The sequence below is a fragment of the Anas acuta genome, chromosome 5 (assembly GCF_963932015.1).
Source record: "Anas acuta chromosome 5, bAnaAcu1.1, whole genome shotgun sequence".
NCBI classification, from domain to species: Eukaryota; Metazoa; Chordata; class Aves; order Anseriformes; family Anatidae; genus Anas; species Anas acuta.
This window is the reverse complement of record NC_088983.1, coordinates 48,108,548-48,122,909: the sequence shown is the minus strand read 5'-3', so window position 1 is coordinate 48,122,909 and position 14,362 is coordinate 48,108,548. Positions and strand designations below refer to the sequence as shown.

Here is a 14,362-nt window from a genome sequence, read left to right as displayed (position 1 = left end):
CAGCAGAGGTATTAATTGTAAGAAAAGGTAATGTCTGAATTATATGGTAAATAGTAGGGAGGTTAGAGAACACATTCAAAAGCTGTTGATATTTATGGAGGTCATCTGTTGCTCAGAAAGCTGAAGTCACCATTGTGGTAGCTTTAATTCATGAGTTATTCCATTCAATAACATTTAAGTACTTTGTAGTATGGAAACCATAATTAGCTCACCACTTTAGGAGTAACAAGAAGTTGTATCCCTCAGTTAGAGTTGGAAAGTCACCAAAAGAATGGTTTGTGATGCATGAGAGGTCTGGAGTTTGGAGGCTGTCCATTGGTGTCCCCATCTCATCATCCTTGCCTTTGTTAAGAGCTTTAGATAAAAAGGTCACACCATTTTTTCTTTAATTAGTTTCCTCCTCCCCTTTTGGATTATTAATGGCAATGAAGCATTTCCTGTCTCTTACTGTGTATTGAATGCTTTTGTTCCTAAATTCTGCACAAGACCAGTGGAAACATTAGCTGGCTAATACAAAATTAGGAAAAGAAAATAAAACTTGCTTATACTTCTTCCTGTCTTTACCAGTTGTGTAAATATTTTAAAGCCAGCTTACTAGTGTTTTGCAGTGCTTACGATTCATGAATACTTAACCCCTGACACTGTCTTTATTCAGAAGAATGCCTTGCAACTTGTGCTGTGTGATGAGTTTATACCTAAAAGAATGTTCAAAATTTCCCCCCCCCCACCCTTTTATTTTTATTTTTTATTTTGAGCTTATTTTTAGTAATCAAATGTTTAATGAAAGTCACAAAACAATTCAAGGCTTTTACAGATTGCTCTCTGTATATAAAAGGTCCCATTTTAACATGGATTTTATGCATTTTTTTCATCCCCTGTCTACTTTTTTCTTAGCCAATGACAGTAAGATTCCTAAGGCTACTTTCTCTTTAAGGGCATGCTGCTTACATAAATAGTCCTTTAAACCATCGCCTTGTTTTCTAATATTAATTGTTGTTCAGGAGATGGGAAATATTCCTTAGAAATGTGTTTTCCTGATTGTGCATGTCTTGTTACTATTTCAATTATGCAGATTCTTGATGCTGTGGAAATTTGTGCTTGATGACGCCAAGGCAGCTGCACGTTGTTAGCATTGTAGGCTGTCAGATGATCATGTGGGATTCTTGCAGCATGCAACATTCAATAGGATTGAAAAAGGGCTTTTGATGCAAGGCATAGCTTTCAGAATATATTTGTGCCTTTTAGTTAGCTTATATAAAATCATAATATATTATCTTTAAATTTAAAATGCTGCCTCATTTTTCTTCTGGTTGGTTTCATTTTGGCTTCACTAGAAGATGCATCTGGTACATCCACGATTGAGGAGTTTATTAATGATACTGTCGTTCAGTTCACTTACTTTTTTTCCTTTTAGAGTCCTAGCTAGCCCACAGATTACATGATCACATGTTCATTCAGTCATTCATATAGAACACAAACCACCATGCATGATTTCTTCTTCTTTCTTTTTCCTCTCTGCCTTTTTTATTCTTTTTAAGTTGCATTGTCATGTTCTCTTTTATCATCAGGCTTAGTCTTTGTCATCTTCCTGCTGCTATTTGTTATATATTTTCCCATGCTTGGTTACTGCAATATTATTTGATTAACGGGCTGTGATGATGATGAACCTGCACACTGGAGGAGCAGCTACTACAGTGGTGATGAAGGGATGTAATAATGGTCGCTATCCTCGGAATTCTCTCTACAGTGACTGCATAATAGAAGAAAAGGCAGTGGTCCTGCAGAAAAAAGACAATGAAGGATTTGGATTTGTGCTCAGAGGGGCAAAAGGTATGTGCTTTTGTGTGTGTGTGTGTAATGTGCACGGGCATGAAGAAATTTATACATCTCTGAATATAAGCAGGAATTATTCTTGGTGCACTTGGTTGCTAGACAACAGGATTCTCTGTATGCTGTACTACTCAGATAGATTTTAGTGGCTTCTGTCTGAAGCAGTTTGCGTTTTTATATAGGAGAAGCACTGTATAATCATTTGGGGGGGAGAAAGTTTTGTCTGTATTTTTACTGTGTTGGTATATGTAATATTTTGTCATTAATCTGTTTTGTTATGCAGTTTACCTAACTATGGGAAACCTGCTTTCCTTATAAAACCTGCTTCTTTATTTCAAATGTCAGTCTGTTTAAATAGGTCTCTGAATAGAAATAGACAAGAGAGTGATGTTTTGTTTAAAATAGGTGTGGATCTTCTGCAAGGTGACATTGGTGCAGTTTTAGTATGAAAATATGATCTTTTTTTATATCTTCAGAAGCTGCACGTATGTTGCATGGCCTGTAGTGTGCTCATTTTAAAAGCTGTTCATATGTTAAACTGCATGTTACTTTTCTGTAGACTAAAATCTAAAATAATGGCATTCTCAGGAGTTAAAAAAAGCATTCTATTTAATGCTTTGCTTTTTAACTTTCAGTCCAGTTTGCTCCCTTTGTATTTAAAAAATATATATGATGGTATGTCCCACCTCTTGCTCCCCCTCATTTTTCCATGGGTTCTCCCTTGCCTTGCTTGAGCATGAAAAATATTCCATATCTTCATTCCTGGGACATCATTTTTGCTCCCCCCCCCCTTCCCGCACCCCCGAACCAGTGACACCGTAGATTTTCAGTGTTGTAAATGCTTTTCTAATTTTAGCTAAATTAATATTTTTGGAGTTCTGCTAGGAAAGCCAATAGTGCTACCTTTTAGTTAACCCATTGCCATGAGTTGTCTGTGCATTAAGCAGAGGTTACTCTCTCTGTGTAAGCCCAACTATTTCCCCCTGAATTTCTCTGTAACAGTGGGGGCACCTCAGGTGAAAGACCCAAGGACTTTTCTGCTTGTCTGTGTACGTGACAGAGAGAGAGAGGGCTGGTACAAGGCCTGCTGTGTCTCCTTTCAATAAAAGTGCTTTCTGCTGCTATCTTCTTTGTAATACACATCTACATCTAGAAGAAAAAATTACTTTGATCTCTTTCATCCTGTTACCCACCCTCCTCTCCCCCTAGTTCAGCTGGATGCTCTCTTCTGGCTACAGTGAATAATTCCCTTATAGTTGGATGTTTCCAGAGTTACTAGCATTTTGCTAGGCATACAAAAGGTTTACATGAAGTAGTCCTGGAATACTCAGAATCCAGCTATTGCCCCATACAGCTTGATTTAATTTCTGTTAGTAAAGAAGCATGCATTTTTTTCTCTGAATTGAAGACCTGTGGCTTGCTATTGCAGAGAGATTGCACTCTGTTCCCAGCATTTTTATATTATCTGAGGCAGAGTCCTCTTACTTTTAGCACCCACCATTTTTAAACCGTAAATTTGAATGGCCAATAATAGGCCTTTAATCAAGTGGTATTTTCAAGCATTCCCTAACTATCTTTTTAATGTGGTATTTATTTTTAAAGCTGACACACCAATTGAAGAATTCACCCCAACTCCAGCCTTTCCTGCTTTGCAGTACTTGGAATCTGTGGATGAAGGGGGAGTAGCATGGCAAGCTGGCCTGAGAACCGGGGACTTTTTGATCGAGGTAGGAGATCATGACATCTAATTGTTAGTGCTCTGCTGGGGAAAGACGTTCCCTTTGTAGGATTTACTTTGGAAAAAGTGTATGATGTTTTTGAAACAGTAAGTTCAGTGCACTAGCACCGGTAACATATTTCACTTTATCTATTTTTAAATATCATGCAGCATTGAGGAAAGCAGTAAAAAGAACAATGTTCAGGTTGCCTAGGAAGTTTCTATTTATGCTTTTTGTCATTTGGGAATACAAAGCAAAGAAAGCAAAGAATACAATAGCAAAGAAAGTTGGGGATTTTGATTTTTCTTGGCGTTATTGAATTCAAATTTAGTTTAATTTCTGTATTTATTGCAGGCTATCAATTCTGTGATCTTCTAAATATTTTTACAGAGTCACCAAAATTAATGGCTTCTTATGCAACTGTTTCTGCAATCAGAAATATCAATGATCTAGTGCTGTTGGGAAACCATGGAGAATAAAGCAAATGACTTTAGCTTGAAATTAAATATTTGCAACAGTGCACTGTACTCACACATACACAAAAAAAAAAAATAGAATGGTAGATTACTATATAAACTACTTTATAAAAATGGTATATTTAAATAATATCTTCAGTCATACCAAAAATGTCATCACGTTATGTATTTTGGAGAGATTTTGGGTGGGATTTCAGGTTCTGTTGCAATAGTTGGTAGTCCTTTCTAGTGTTACCTGGCAGTTTGCAACAAAATCATGTTTGGGGATTTTCTTCCTCTTTCCCCACAACCCCTCCACGACTAACAAAGTGATAGTGTGGTTCTTTGAAAATAGGTCTTCCAGGGTGATTAAAATCTGCAAAATCTATTTGTTTTGTTTTGGTTTCCCCTTCTTCAGGTATAAATATCTATTTTGTTAAAATATTTACTGGTGCCATAGCATTTATCTCTACAGACCTGGCCTTTCCATTCAGGAGAGGATAGAATATACACCTTTCATTTGTTGCATGCCTTGATCTCCCACAATGATTGAATTTAAATAGTTGTCACGATGAAAGAACAGGCTTAGAAGACTTTTAAAGTAAATAGATGTGCATTTTTATCTGTACCTTCAACATACATTTTTCTTATTGTTTGTTTACTTGAGAATGATTGTATAGCAAACTGCTTGATGATGGCTTATAAATTGTACTGATATGTCTTCTGTGCAAGGATACTTTCAAAGCCATGATTTTTGACACAAGGTTTGGTTTGGTTTGTTGTTTGCTTTTTTTTTTTTTTTTTTTTTTTTTTTTTTGTTAACAATGCTTTGGTTTTAGAAATTGATTTCTTGTTAGGCTTTTAATCTGTAGGAAGTATGAGTAGTCTGTACTGGATGATTTCATAGATAGATTTGATGGTGAATAATGTGTACTTTAATAGATAGGATTACAGGATGAAAACTATGCATATGGTTTTTTTTAAACCCTATGAAAGGATTCAAGAAGTCTGGGATAGCTAATTCTGCTCAAAGATTTACTAGTTTTCTTGCAAATGAAAGAACTAGAATTAATTGTCCAGACAATCATCTCCTAGCCTTAGCCTGGAAGAACAGTTAAACATGTATTGCTGAATCAGGGCATTAATGCATACTTTTACACAGGCCAGTATATTTGTAATTAATTTTGAAAGAAGCAGTTGTTACACGCAAATCTAATCCATTTCTATGTAATTTATGTTCATCATGGTATTTTGTTCTGAATTTTGCAATTTAATTAAGAGGATACAATAATACTGAGAAATCACAACTTTGATGGTTTTGAAGACTTTTATATTGGAGAAAATGCAGGGTTGTGTTTTTTTTTTTTTTTCTTCCTGTTTTATGAGCTACTTGTGTAGTGCACAATGCTGCCTAGCTATAGAGAGCCATGCTTGAAGATATTTACACTGATGCAAAAAAGATGCTGCTGTTGAAATATAGATGACCAGCACACCTGCCCTTTTATGAATGCCAAACTACTTAATTTCTTGTGTTGAACTGCTCAGAGCTGAACGTACTCTATGCTGCAGTGCATGGTTATAACTGGTGTAGTTAGTCTGTCTTACTGTCAAATGATTTCTTCCATGACTCCAAAGTTTATGTTGGTATGTGTAAGTGCCACCTTAACCATTTGTAAGTAATATAACGCATTTATCATAAATGTCACATTAATAAAAAGGGAGTTAATGGGCAACTAGGATCCTAATTAGTCCCATTTATAACACTTGTGGCAAGCGTCAGGCTTTAGGGAAGTGAGAGTCCAGTTTGGCAGAGGGCAAAATGCACAGGAGAGCAGATGTTTCACTCTTAGTTAAGCAAGTTCGGTGACTTGGGGTCATGGAGGTAAGAGGAGCTTTTTTCCTCACTGTATGGAAAGACAGGTTTGACAGGAAGATAAATCCTTTCCTTGGAAGCAGAAAGGATTGTGAGTGTAGGTGAATAGAAAGCAGCATTTCCTCATGTGTAATTATGGTCTCTTGGACTTCCAAAGGGGATAAAAACTTCAATGACAGCTACTGAGCTTGCTAAAGTAGTTCAGTATTGAAGGCGATGCACATTGAGCAGAACAGATAAAAGCTTTATGGGGAAAAGAAAAGAAAAGAAAAGAAAAGAAAAGAAAAGAAAAAAGAAAAGAAAAGGAAAGGAAAGGAAAGGAAAGGAAAGGAAAGGAAAGGAAAGGAAAGGAAAGGAAAGGAAAGGAAAGGAAAGGAAAGGAAAGGAAAGGAAAGGAAAGGAAAGGAAAGGAAAGAAAAGGAAAGAAAAGGAAAGAAAAGGAAAGAAAAGAAAAGAAAAGAAAAGAAAAGAAAAGAAAAGAAAAGAAAAGAAAAGGTGTTGTCTTGCTTCAGCAGGTACACAGAAGAGAAAGAGGGCTGGCACACTTCTGACAGAGTTTTTATCAAGTTTGCAGTTTTTTTCTGAAAAGCCACATGGTTATGATTTGTCCAACCTATACAATTAATTTCAACATGAGACTTCAATGATTACTGTTAAACTTGCTTATGGAGATACAGTGTTTGCTGATTCTTTGCTGAAATTTCTGAGATATATACATACATATATTTAGCCTTGCTTCAAACATGATCTTTTTTTTTTATGATAAACATATAATATTTAGTGGCTTTTCTGGATAGAGCACAAATGTATTGGGAAAGAGTATGAGTAATTTTAGAGCTGAAACAGTTAGACAGAGATAGTTTTCATTATATGTGTATTTTCTTAAGCAATACAAGTTATCAATTCATGTGATTTTTCTTTGCTTTGATAAACAATCAGAACTGGAGTATGGTTATGACTTGAATGTTATAACTGAGAGAGATTGGATAGCTAGCCCTATTTGCTTCTTTTCCCTTCTTTTAGTTGATCTTCTATTCATCTCAATATCTGCCCAATTAAAAAGACAGATAAAAATAAAGCACCATGTTAGTGCAGGTGCTATGCAACCTAAAACATTATGGCTTCCATTAGAGGGGGATTTCAGAAACTACAGCCATCATTAAGGTATACACCAATTATAAAGCCATTGTAGGCTGTTGTGAATTCATGAGTATGACTGAACTGCTTTAATACACCTGCTCCAGCCTGTGAAGACTTCATCAGAAAATATTGAATCATGAGCTGATTTGATTTGTTACTTGAAGTATTTGCAGGAAGGACATGTATTAGCTCTGACTCTAAATCTCTTATTCATTAACAATATTTATGTGCCTAACCTTTATTAACTTTAGTGTAGAACTCAAACTAAGCATAAGCAGAGGAACTATTAAAAAACATTCAAAAAGAGCTGCCTTACAAATTGACTCAAAGGATCTTGGGAGTTTGGGGGCTTTGGGGCTTTGATTTGTTTTTGGTTTGGTCTTTTTTTGGTTTTGAGATTTGCTTTGATGAAATATACAATGATAACTATCTTTGAAGAGATTTGTTAGTGTAAAAGAGTTTCTTGTGTGCGTCAGAAGAATTTTGTTTCTGTTAGTATAGTAGAATATAGATTACTTTATTAAATTAACACCCAGTGGATTATTAACTGTTATTGTTGTTATCTATGAATGTATAGCTGTTTTTGCAGGTGTGGTGATATGATGTATGGGGATTTTTCATCTGTCCCAGTACATATATCAAATGATAACACTGTAATATCAATACTCAGAACTGAAAGTAATTCTGTAATATTTTAACAGAATAATGCTTTAGTTCTCTAAATGAGGGGTTGAAATTTGCATTCTTGTGCCATAAAATCACTTATTTTTCCAGATAAATTGAAATTTTATTGTAATCAGAGTAGAATAGCTGTTTGTTTCCATTCAAATTAAACTATAAAGTAGATTAAAAGTGTATTATTAATTTAAAAATAATAATAATCAAGATGTGATTCGGAGATCAAAACCAGAGGTGATAATAGAAGAGTTCTCATCATTTTTCAGAATAGTTCAGTTGGATGAATTAGTGCGGTTGTACTAAGCCATCTGTTACTGATTTAAGTCCCTTTAGCAATCGAGAAACCTTTCCATCCCTAAGTAAGCTTCATTAATTACCCTGTGGCTGAGTTTTTTCTTATTTTTTGTCTGAACCCCTCTAGCTTCTGCCATGAGATATAAATCTAATTTTTTTAAAGGAAGCTTTTTTTAAAGGAAGCTACATAGAGACCATGAAATTTTCTCTTCCTGAAATAAACTGAGATTTTATTATTGTCTTCATAATAACAGTTTATCACATTGCAATTTTTTGCAGTTGTTTTCTGAAACTTAAAAGTGCAAACATCAGCTCGATGCAGTATTTTAGTAATATCCTACTACTGTAGTAATAGCAATAGCAATTTAGTAATATCATGTGTAAGAGGAGAAAAAAAAAATCTTCATTTTTTTTATGCTGTCTTTACCTGTAAAACATAGGCCTTTTAGTGGACCAGAAGAGTAATGTCCACTCTACATCACCATCTTATATTAGGCTTTTTGCTGCCAATTTGCCTGCTCCTCCTGTGCATGCAGTGAGCCTCTGTCTTCGCATATTAAGCAGGGGAACAGTGAGGCTCATGGTTGAGCTCTCTGTGCAGTTCTGTTCCTAGACAGCATCTCCTTGAGGTTTGTGTTCAGCTGTACAAACTAGATTTTAAAGGAGATTTACTGTTGCAAAACTGCAACAGTACTGCAGTGTTTCAGCACACGCACGCAGACATGTATAATATAGAGGCTGTTTGTGTGCATGTACGTACATGGTTATTGTAAGCATAGCAGGGCTCTCACTAATATGCAACTCAGAGGTAGAGCAGATCCTGCACATCTAGACTGGGCACCACTATTTTTAAATCTGAATTTTTAAGTGATACACAATTTGATTTAACCAACTGTGAAAGGATAAAGATAATTTCTGTTTACTGGTTAGTCATAATCCTCTTGGTGACATCTGTAAACGGTAACTGTTAAACACAAGCATCCCACTAACATTTCTTAAGCTGAAAGTTGTCAGAGTCCAAAGGCAATTTTCCTCCTTTGTGTTGGTTTTGAAACTCTTACAAGCTGGACAGTGGGGTCTTGGAAGAACAGCTCTGGTGTGACTATTGAAGAATCCGCTGTACATGAGCAGGCTCTGGCTGCTCAAATCAATTTTCACTTGATGGAAAAGTATTTTGTTTTCTTTCTATTTAAATTCAGTCAGTGAGGCTTTGTGTTTTTTGTTGTTGTTGTTTACTTTATTTTTTAATGGGTGATAGCAGCTGAATGAAAAAGTGCCTTCAAAGTGCTTTGGATCTACACAAAAGCACTGTAGAAAAATGACAACTCTTCTGGCTCTTTCTTTTTACTTTTTTAAATGAAGACTCTAACCTGCAGGAAATGATGGTATTCCGAATGTGCTCAGTGTGATCATAAAGAAGATGAACCAATCTCATTTTATTCTATAAATACATCAATAAAGCTGTTAGCTTTGTCAGCATAGATGGAAAGGGGCAGACAAAGAAAAAGTTGGTTCTTACAAGAGCTCAGTTATTCACGCTTAAGCAAATAACATGCTTTAAAATAAGACTGAAAAGCAGACAAAAATGAAATCACTTTGTTGTTGTCAGACATACAAAACCAGGCTGCAAGCAAAACTGGGGAGTGTTTTTCTTTAGCCTTGATTTTACATTAGGTATATATTAGGCTTGTGTTCACAAGGTGCAAGAGAAAATGGTGGTATTTATCTGATTTACCAAAAATGTAACAAGTACCTATTTGATGCTGATAACTGCTTTTTATGTTTCTCTGAGAGGAGGATTTGGAAGGAATTTTGTTGATAAGGGCAGCAACAGTCAGAAGTAATTCTGTGTCCATTCAGTTCTCTGTGATCAGTCTTAAGGCATTTTGACCTAGATGATTCTGTTTTCAAGAGAAATTAGCCAACGTTTATATTCTGAGGGATGCTGCCAAAGCTCCTGGGACATTAGTGGAGTGTGGAGCTATCCATAGGGAGCTTTTTGGCTTCTTGTGAATATAAAAGCCAGCATTTCCCTGACTTCCTACTACACAACCTCTAAAAATAGCAAATTTGTTTAAACATAAGCTGCTTATAAATAGCCAGTTCTTGGCCACCCAGAAGTGATCCAGTGGCATCCAGCCATCTTGGCCATCCAGTGTTTCACAGAAAGCACAGCTATGCATAGTCTTCGCTTTTGCAGGCGTCTGCCTATCCTCCATTAAAATAATGCAACAGTAATACAACTCTGCCTTTTCCAGCTCTTAAGTCTTGAGGTTAGGTATTAAGACTCCATAAAAATACATGCAATTTTTAAGGTATAGTTTAGAGATTTCCAGAAGACATTATATTAAAATTAATTTCTCTGAAGCCTGTTGGCTTTTTTTAGTCTTTGATACTATGGAAACCTGGTTGCCGGAGTGGAACTATATGAAAAACAGTACTTGTGCCTACAGAGAAAATACATTTTTTTCTAACTGGGGGATGTTTCTACAAATCTACAAAATTATAAGTGAAGGAAAACAGATGAGTTGTTTCAAATGGTGGAGAATTAATTGATAAATTCCTGCTGCTGAGTGGTGCAGCAGAACTAATCCAATACCTGGAATTTTTCTTTTTTCTGTTTTCAGGAGGGCTAAGCATTTTAGTTTAAGTCTCTCCTCACAAGTAAAAGAAATACTGTAAAGTGGAGTTGCATGTGTGTGTGTTCGTGTTTTAGTAGTTTGTTTGTTTGTTTTATTGTCAGTTTTCTTATTCTGAGACTGGCAATCAACTTGTGTGATGCTGAACAGCCATGTTCACCTGTAGTTGTCTCATGAAACAGAAGTCTGTCCAGAAGTTAAATGGAAGTTGCTTGATACACAGCTATCACATGCTTCATGAGCAGAAACCATTCCCTCTCTTCCTACCCATTCCTCCTGCTCAACCAAAGTTTCTGGTTTTCTGAAGAAATAGCTTCATTTTTGCAGTCTCAAACTATCCAAATATATCCTTGCTGTAACCTCCAGACCTGTAAAAGCAAATGAAAACTCCAGAACTTGAGGAGTAGTCATTTGGTTTTCTTGATAACCATGATCTTTCAACCTATACTGTCGAATGGGGTTCATAAACTGGTTTAGATATTTGAGAGGGGCTAGATAAATCTCTTCCTGTTAGTATACGAACAGGCTCTTTGTTACTTTTGTGTGGGTGCTGATAACTGCAGAAACACTTGTGATTTAGGGAAATTCTGAACTTTTGAATGCAATGTAGCAGAATTTCTACTTCTTGTTATTATAATTTCTTTTGCATTCAGATTGTAGCATGTGTCCTGCATGGAAAAGTGATCATGGATCTGGAATTAATCCTTTAAGCAAAATATTTCCTTCCCTACTCATTTCTCATCCTGATGTGTTTGTAGATGTAAGAAAAATCACAAACTTCTACCTCTGTGTAATCCAGGTACTCACACAGTATTAGGGTGCAGTATAAGGGTCTGTCTTCTCTAATGAATCATGAAAAAGGGGCACAAAAGGCAAAATAATTTGAGATATGATCCAGTGATTTTTTTTTTTTTCTGATTTAATCGATGTGAAAGATTTCAGTGTTGGAGGTATGCTAAGCTGGGGCCCAGTCAGCAGGTGTTCATCTCCCAGAGTTGCTGAGCTCCTCTGAGCTTAGTGTACAGCTATGAAGGAAAGCAGTGAGAGAGAAGGTAATGACAGAAGATTGGTTCTGAAGATGTGTGGCTTGTTCTATTACATTCAAAGCAGTTCTTACTTCTTGTAACTATGGGAGTTGGCAAATTTATCTGATAAGGAAATCGAAATATGTTTTAAATCAATCAGATTTTATATTCTATTGTAACACTGATACAAATATTTTCAGAAACTCTTGTATACAATACAGAATAATAATCCTTTCTCTCTTCTGCTTCATTTTTGCTTCATATATTCTAGCAGTAATCTGGAAAGCAGGATTTCTAGTTCCCCTCACCTGGTGGTACAAAGTTCTCACTCGTTACAAAAACATTATTTCTCTGTGGTGATAGTTTTGCCTTTCTGTTTTCAAAATAAGAACTCTGGGATAGTCTTCATGCCAAGTGGCAACTTTGAGGTGCTGGATGGGGTTGGATGTGAAGGTCTCTGAAAGCTTTGCTGATCAGAGCACTGAAAATTATCCTAACAAATACATCAAAGGTTTAATGGAGTTTTTCAAGAGTGAACTTTTATTAAGGCAAAATTAGGCAGCTTGGTGATGAAGAGAAAATCTACAAGCATAAAGATGCTTGTAAATAGAAGAATCCATTTACAGTCTGGAACAAAAAGTGTTGATTTTGGTCAAATGTCATAGGTGTACGGAGTAAAGAACAGAGTTAAGAGAGGATCATGGAAATCCTGGGCAGAATAAGTCATTGCAGAAAGAAACCTTACCATGAAATATCCACGATTTACTAGTTTATGGTTGCTATGGAATTGGCATTAAAGATAGCAAAAAAAAAAAAAAAAAAAAAAAAGTCTTTTCATGAAGACTCAGCTTGGATTTGCACTGATATCAAAATGTTGTAACCTTGCATACTTTTGATACCAGCCTGCATGCTAAATATAGGTTAGGATATGTGTGAAGCTCCTGCTTTGAGCTCTCAAAAGCAAGTCTATGTGGCAGATACCGAAGTCTTGCATTAAGTATGTTGTATTTGCTTTTAAAGAAATGTAAACTTTGCAGAATCAAAGAATTCCTTTTTTTAATTCACAAAGTATTTATTGCAATCCTTTATTTTAGGATTGTTCTTCAAACAAGCTTCAAGCAATGTTATTGCTTTTAATGGAACCAACCTGTGGCTTGGCGTTTCAGCACTGATAGATTTGTGTGAGGCAGTAGTTGTTGACAGACTTGTGAGTTGTTAACAGTGCATCGGGCATGTTTATTTAGTCTTACTATGACTCAATTTAACTGCTAAATTAAAGAAAGGACTGTTTTTACGTGACCAGGAAAATGTTTATTGGAAGCATTTTCTTCAAGTTTGTTGTTAGAGTTTTAATATCTAAATATGCTTTATTGATTTTTCCTATTATGGAGCTGTGGTTTTTTTGGCAAATAACATACAGTTTGAAGATTTAATTTAAGATGTGTTTTGTTTGTGAGCAGGTATTTGGTTCCATAATTCCCTGTGCATTTTTAGAATTCATTTGAGATATCTTAATAGAAATCAAGTGTACACCTTACAAATAGGCTGCTTTTCAGAGCAGGAAATGATGTATTGTCCAGGAATCAGTGACTGGAACTATTCATCCAAAAGTCTCATTTTTCTGTAACTGTTTTTTCCATTTCTTCTCTTTATCCTATGCAAACTTCTTCAGAAGTGCGGTTCAATTCTTTTTTTCCTTTTGCTTCTTTCTTGTGGTGCTGCTGTGTTTTTCTTACACAGCATATTAACAGAGGTAATTTTCTCTAGAAAAGCCACAAACTGCCTCTGTCTTGTCCCACATGTAAAGGTGTTAGAACCTCAGTATGGAGACATGATGCTTCTCGTTGGCAGGTCAGAACTTACAGAAACCACCCTTGTGCTACCAGTAGCACAAAAGGGACCACTGCTGTCCTTTTAAAATCTGCAAAATGTTATCCCTACAAAACAGGTGGGGTAAATTGCATTTTAGAGTTCTGTTAGGCAGAGTTCTAGCTCTCTATGTTAATTGTAATTGCCTTATCCATGTGTCTATGTTTCAGCTGGTTTACTGGAAGCTCAAACACAGAGTACAAAACATTCTCATGATGGGTAAATGCTCTGAAGTCTATGCATGGTGGTTGGATCCTCTATGTAAATACACCTAATCGAGCTACATTAAATCTTGTAATTTAGACACTGGCATTTTCCCCTCCCTTTCAAGAAAGATTGAAGCAAATAAATGCTACATTCATTTCATACAAATTAGGTTGTATTAATGCTAATATTGACTGTAACTGGAATAGGAAGGCTATGTAGATAGCTTATTCCATATCTGAAGGGGGGTTTGTATTTGATAAATTCTTGTATTTAGCAACAGAAAACAGGAAGGATTTGGAATGTAAAGATGTTACCTCGTAGAAGTTACACTGCTATCTCATCAAGAATTCATCAAGTTCCTGTGAACACGAATACTGTTGGCTTTCTAACATTACAGAGAAATTATGAATAAGTGGAATCCCCCCTTAATTTGCATTCTAACCCATACATAATTGCTATTTAAATACCAGCTTGCCTTTCTGTTTAGTTAAAAATATTTGTAATTTTGTGTAGTTAGATATAGTCTGTTTTACTGCTCTTATTGCACAAACAGATGTCATTATCCCAATTTAAAATTTCTTATAAATTTCTATAGGAAGCTTTTTGTTGTTTATTTTTAAACAACAATAACTTG

At 35.6% G+C, this 14,362-nt stretch overlaps 1 protein-coding gene across 8 annotated transcripts in view; it reads left to right on the top strand.

The window, feature by feature from the left end:
• Positions 1 to 14,362, top strand: part of SHANK2 (SH3 and multiple ankyrin repeat domains 2) — a 352,365-nt gene that overhangs the window by 210,377 nt on the left and 127,626 nt on the right. For all 8 annotated transcript variants that reach the window (XM_068684610.1, XM_068684601.1, XM_068684603.1 and 5 more), the window contains 2 exons: positions 1,748 to 1,830; positions 3,433 to 3,557. In XM_068684610.1, the coding sequence (XP_068540711.1) occupies positions 1,748 to 1,830; positions 3,433 to 3,557 (208 nt within the window). The remainder of the gene's footprint in view (positions 1 to 1,747; positions 1,831 to 3,432; positions 3,558 to 14,362) is intronic.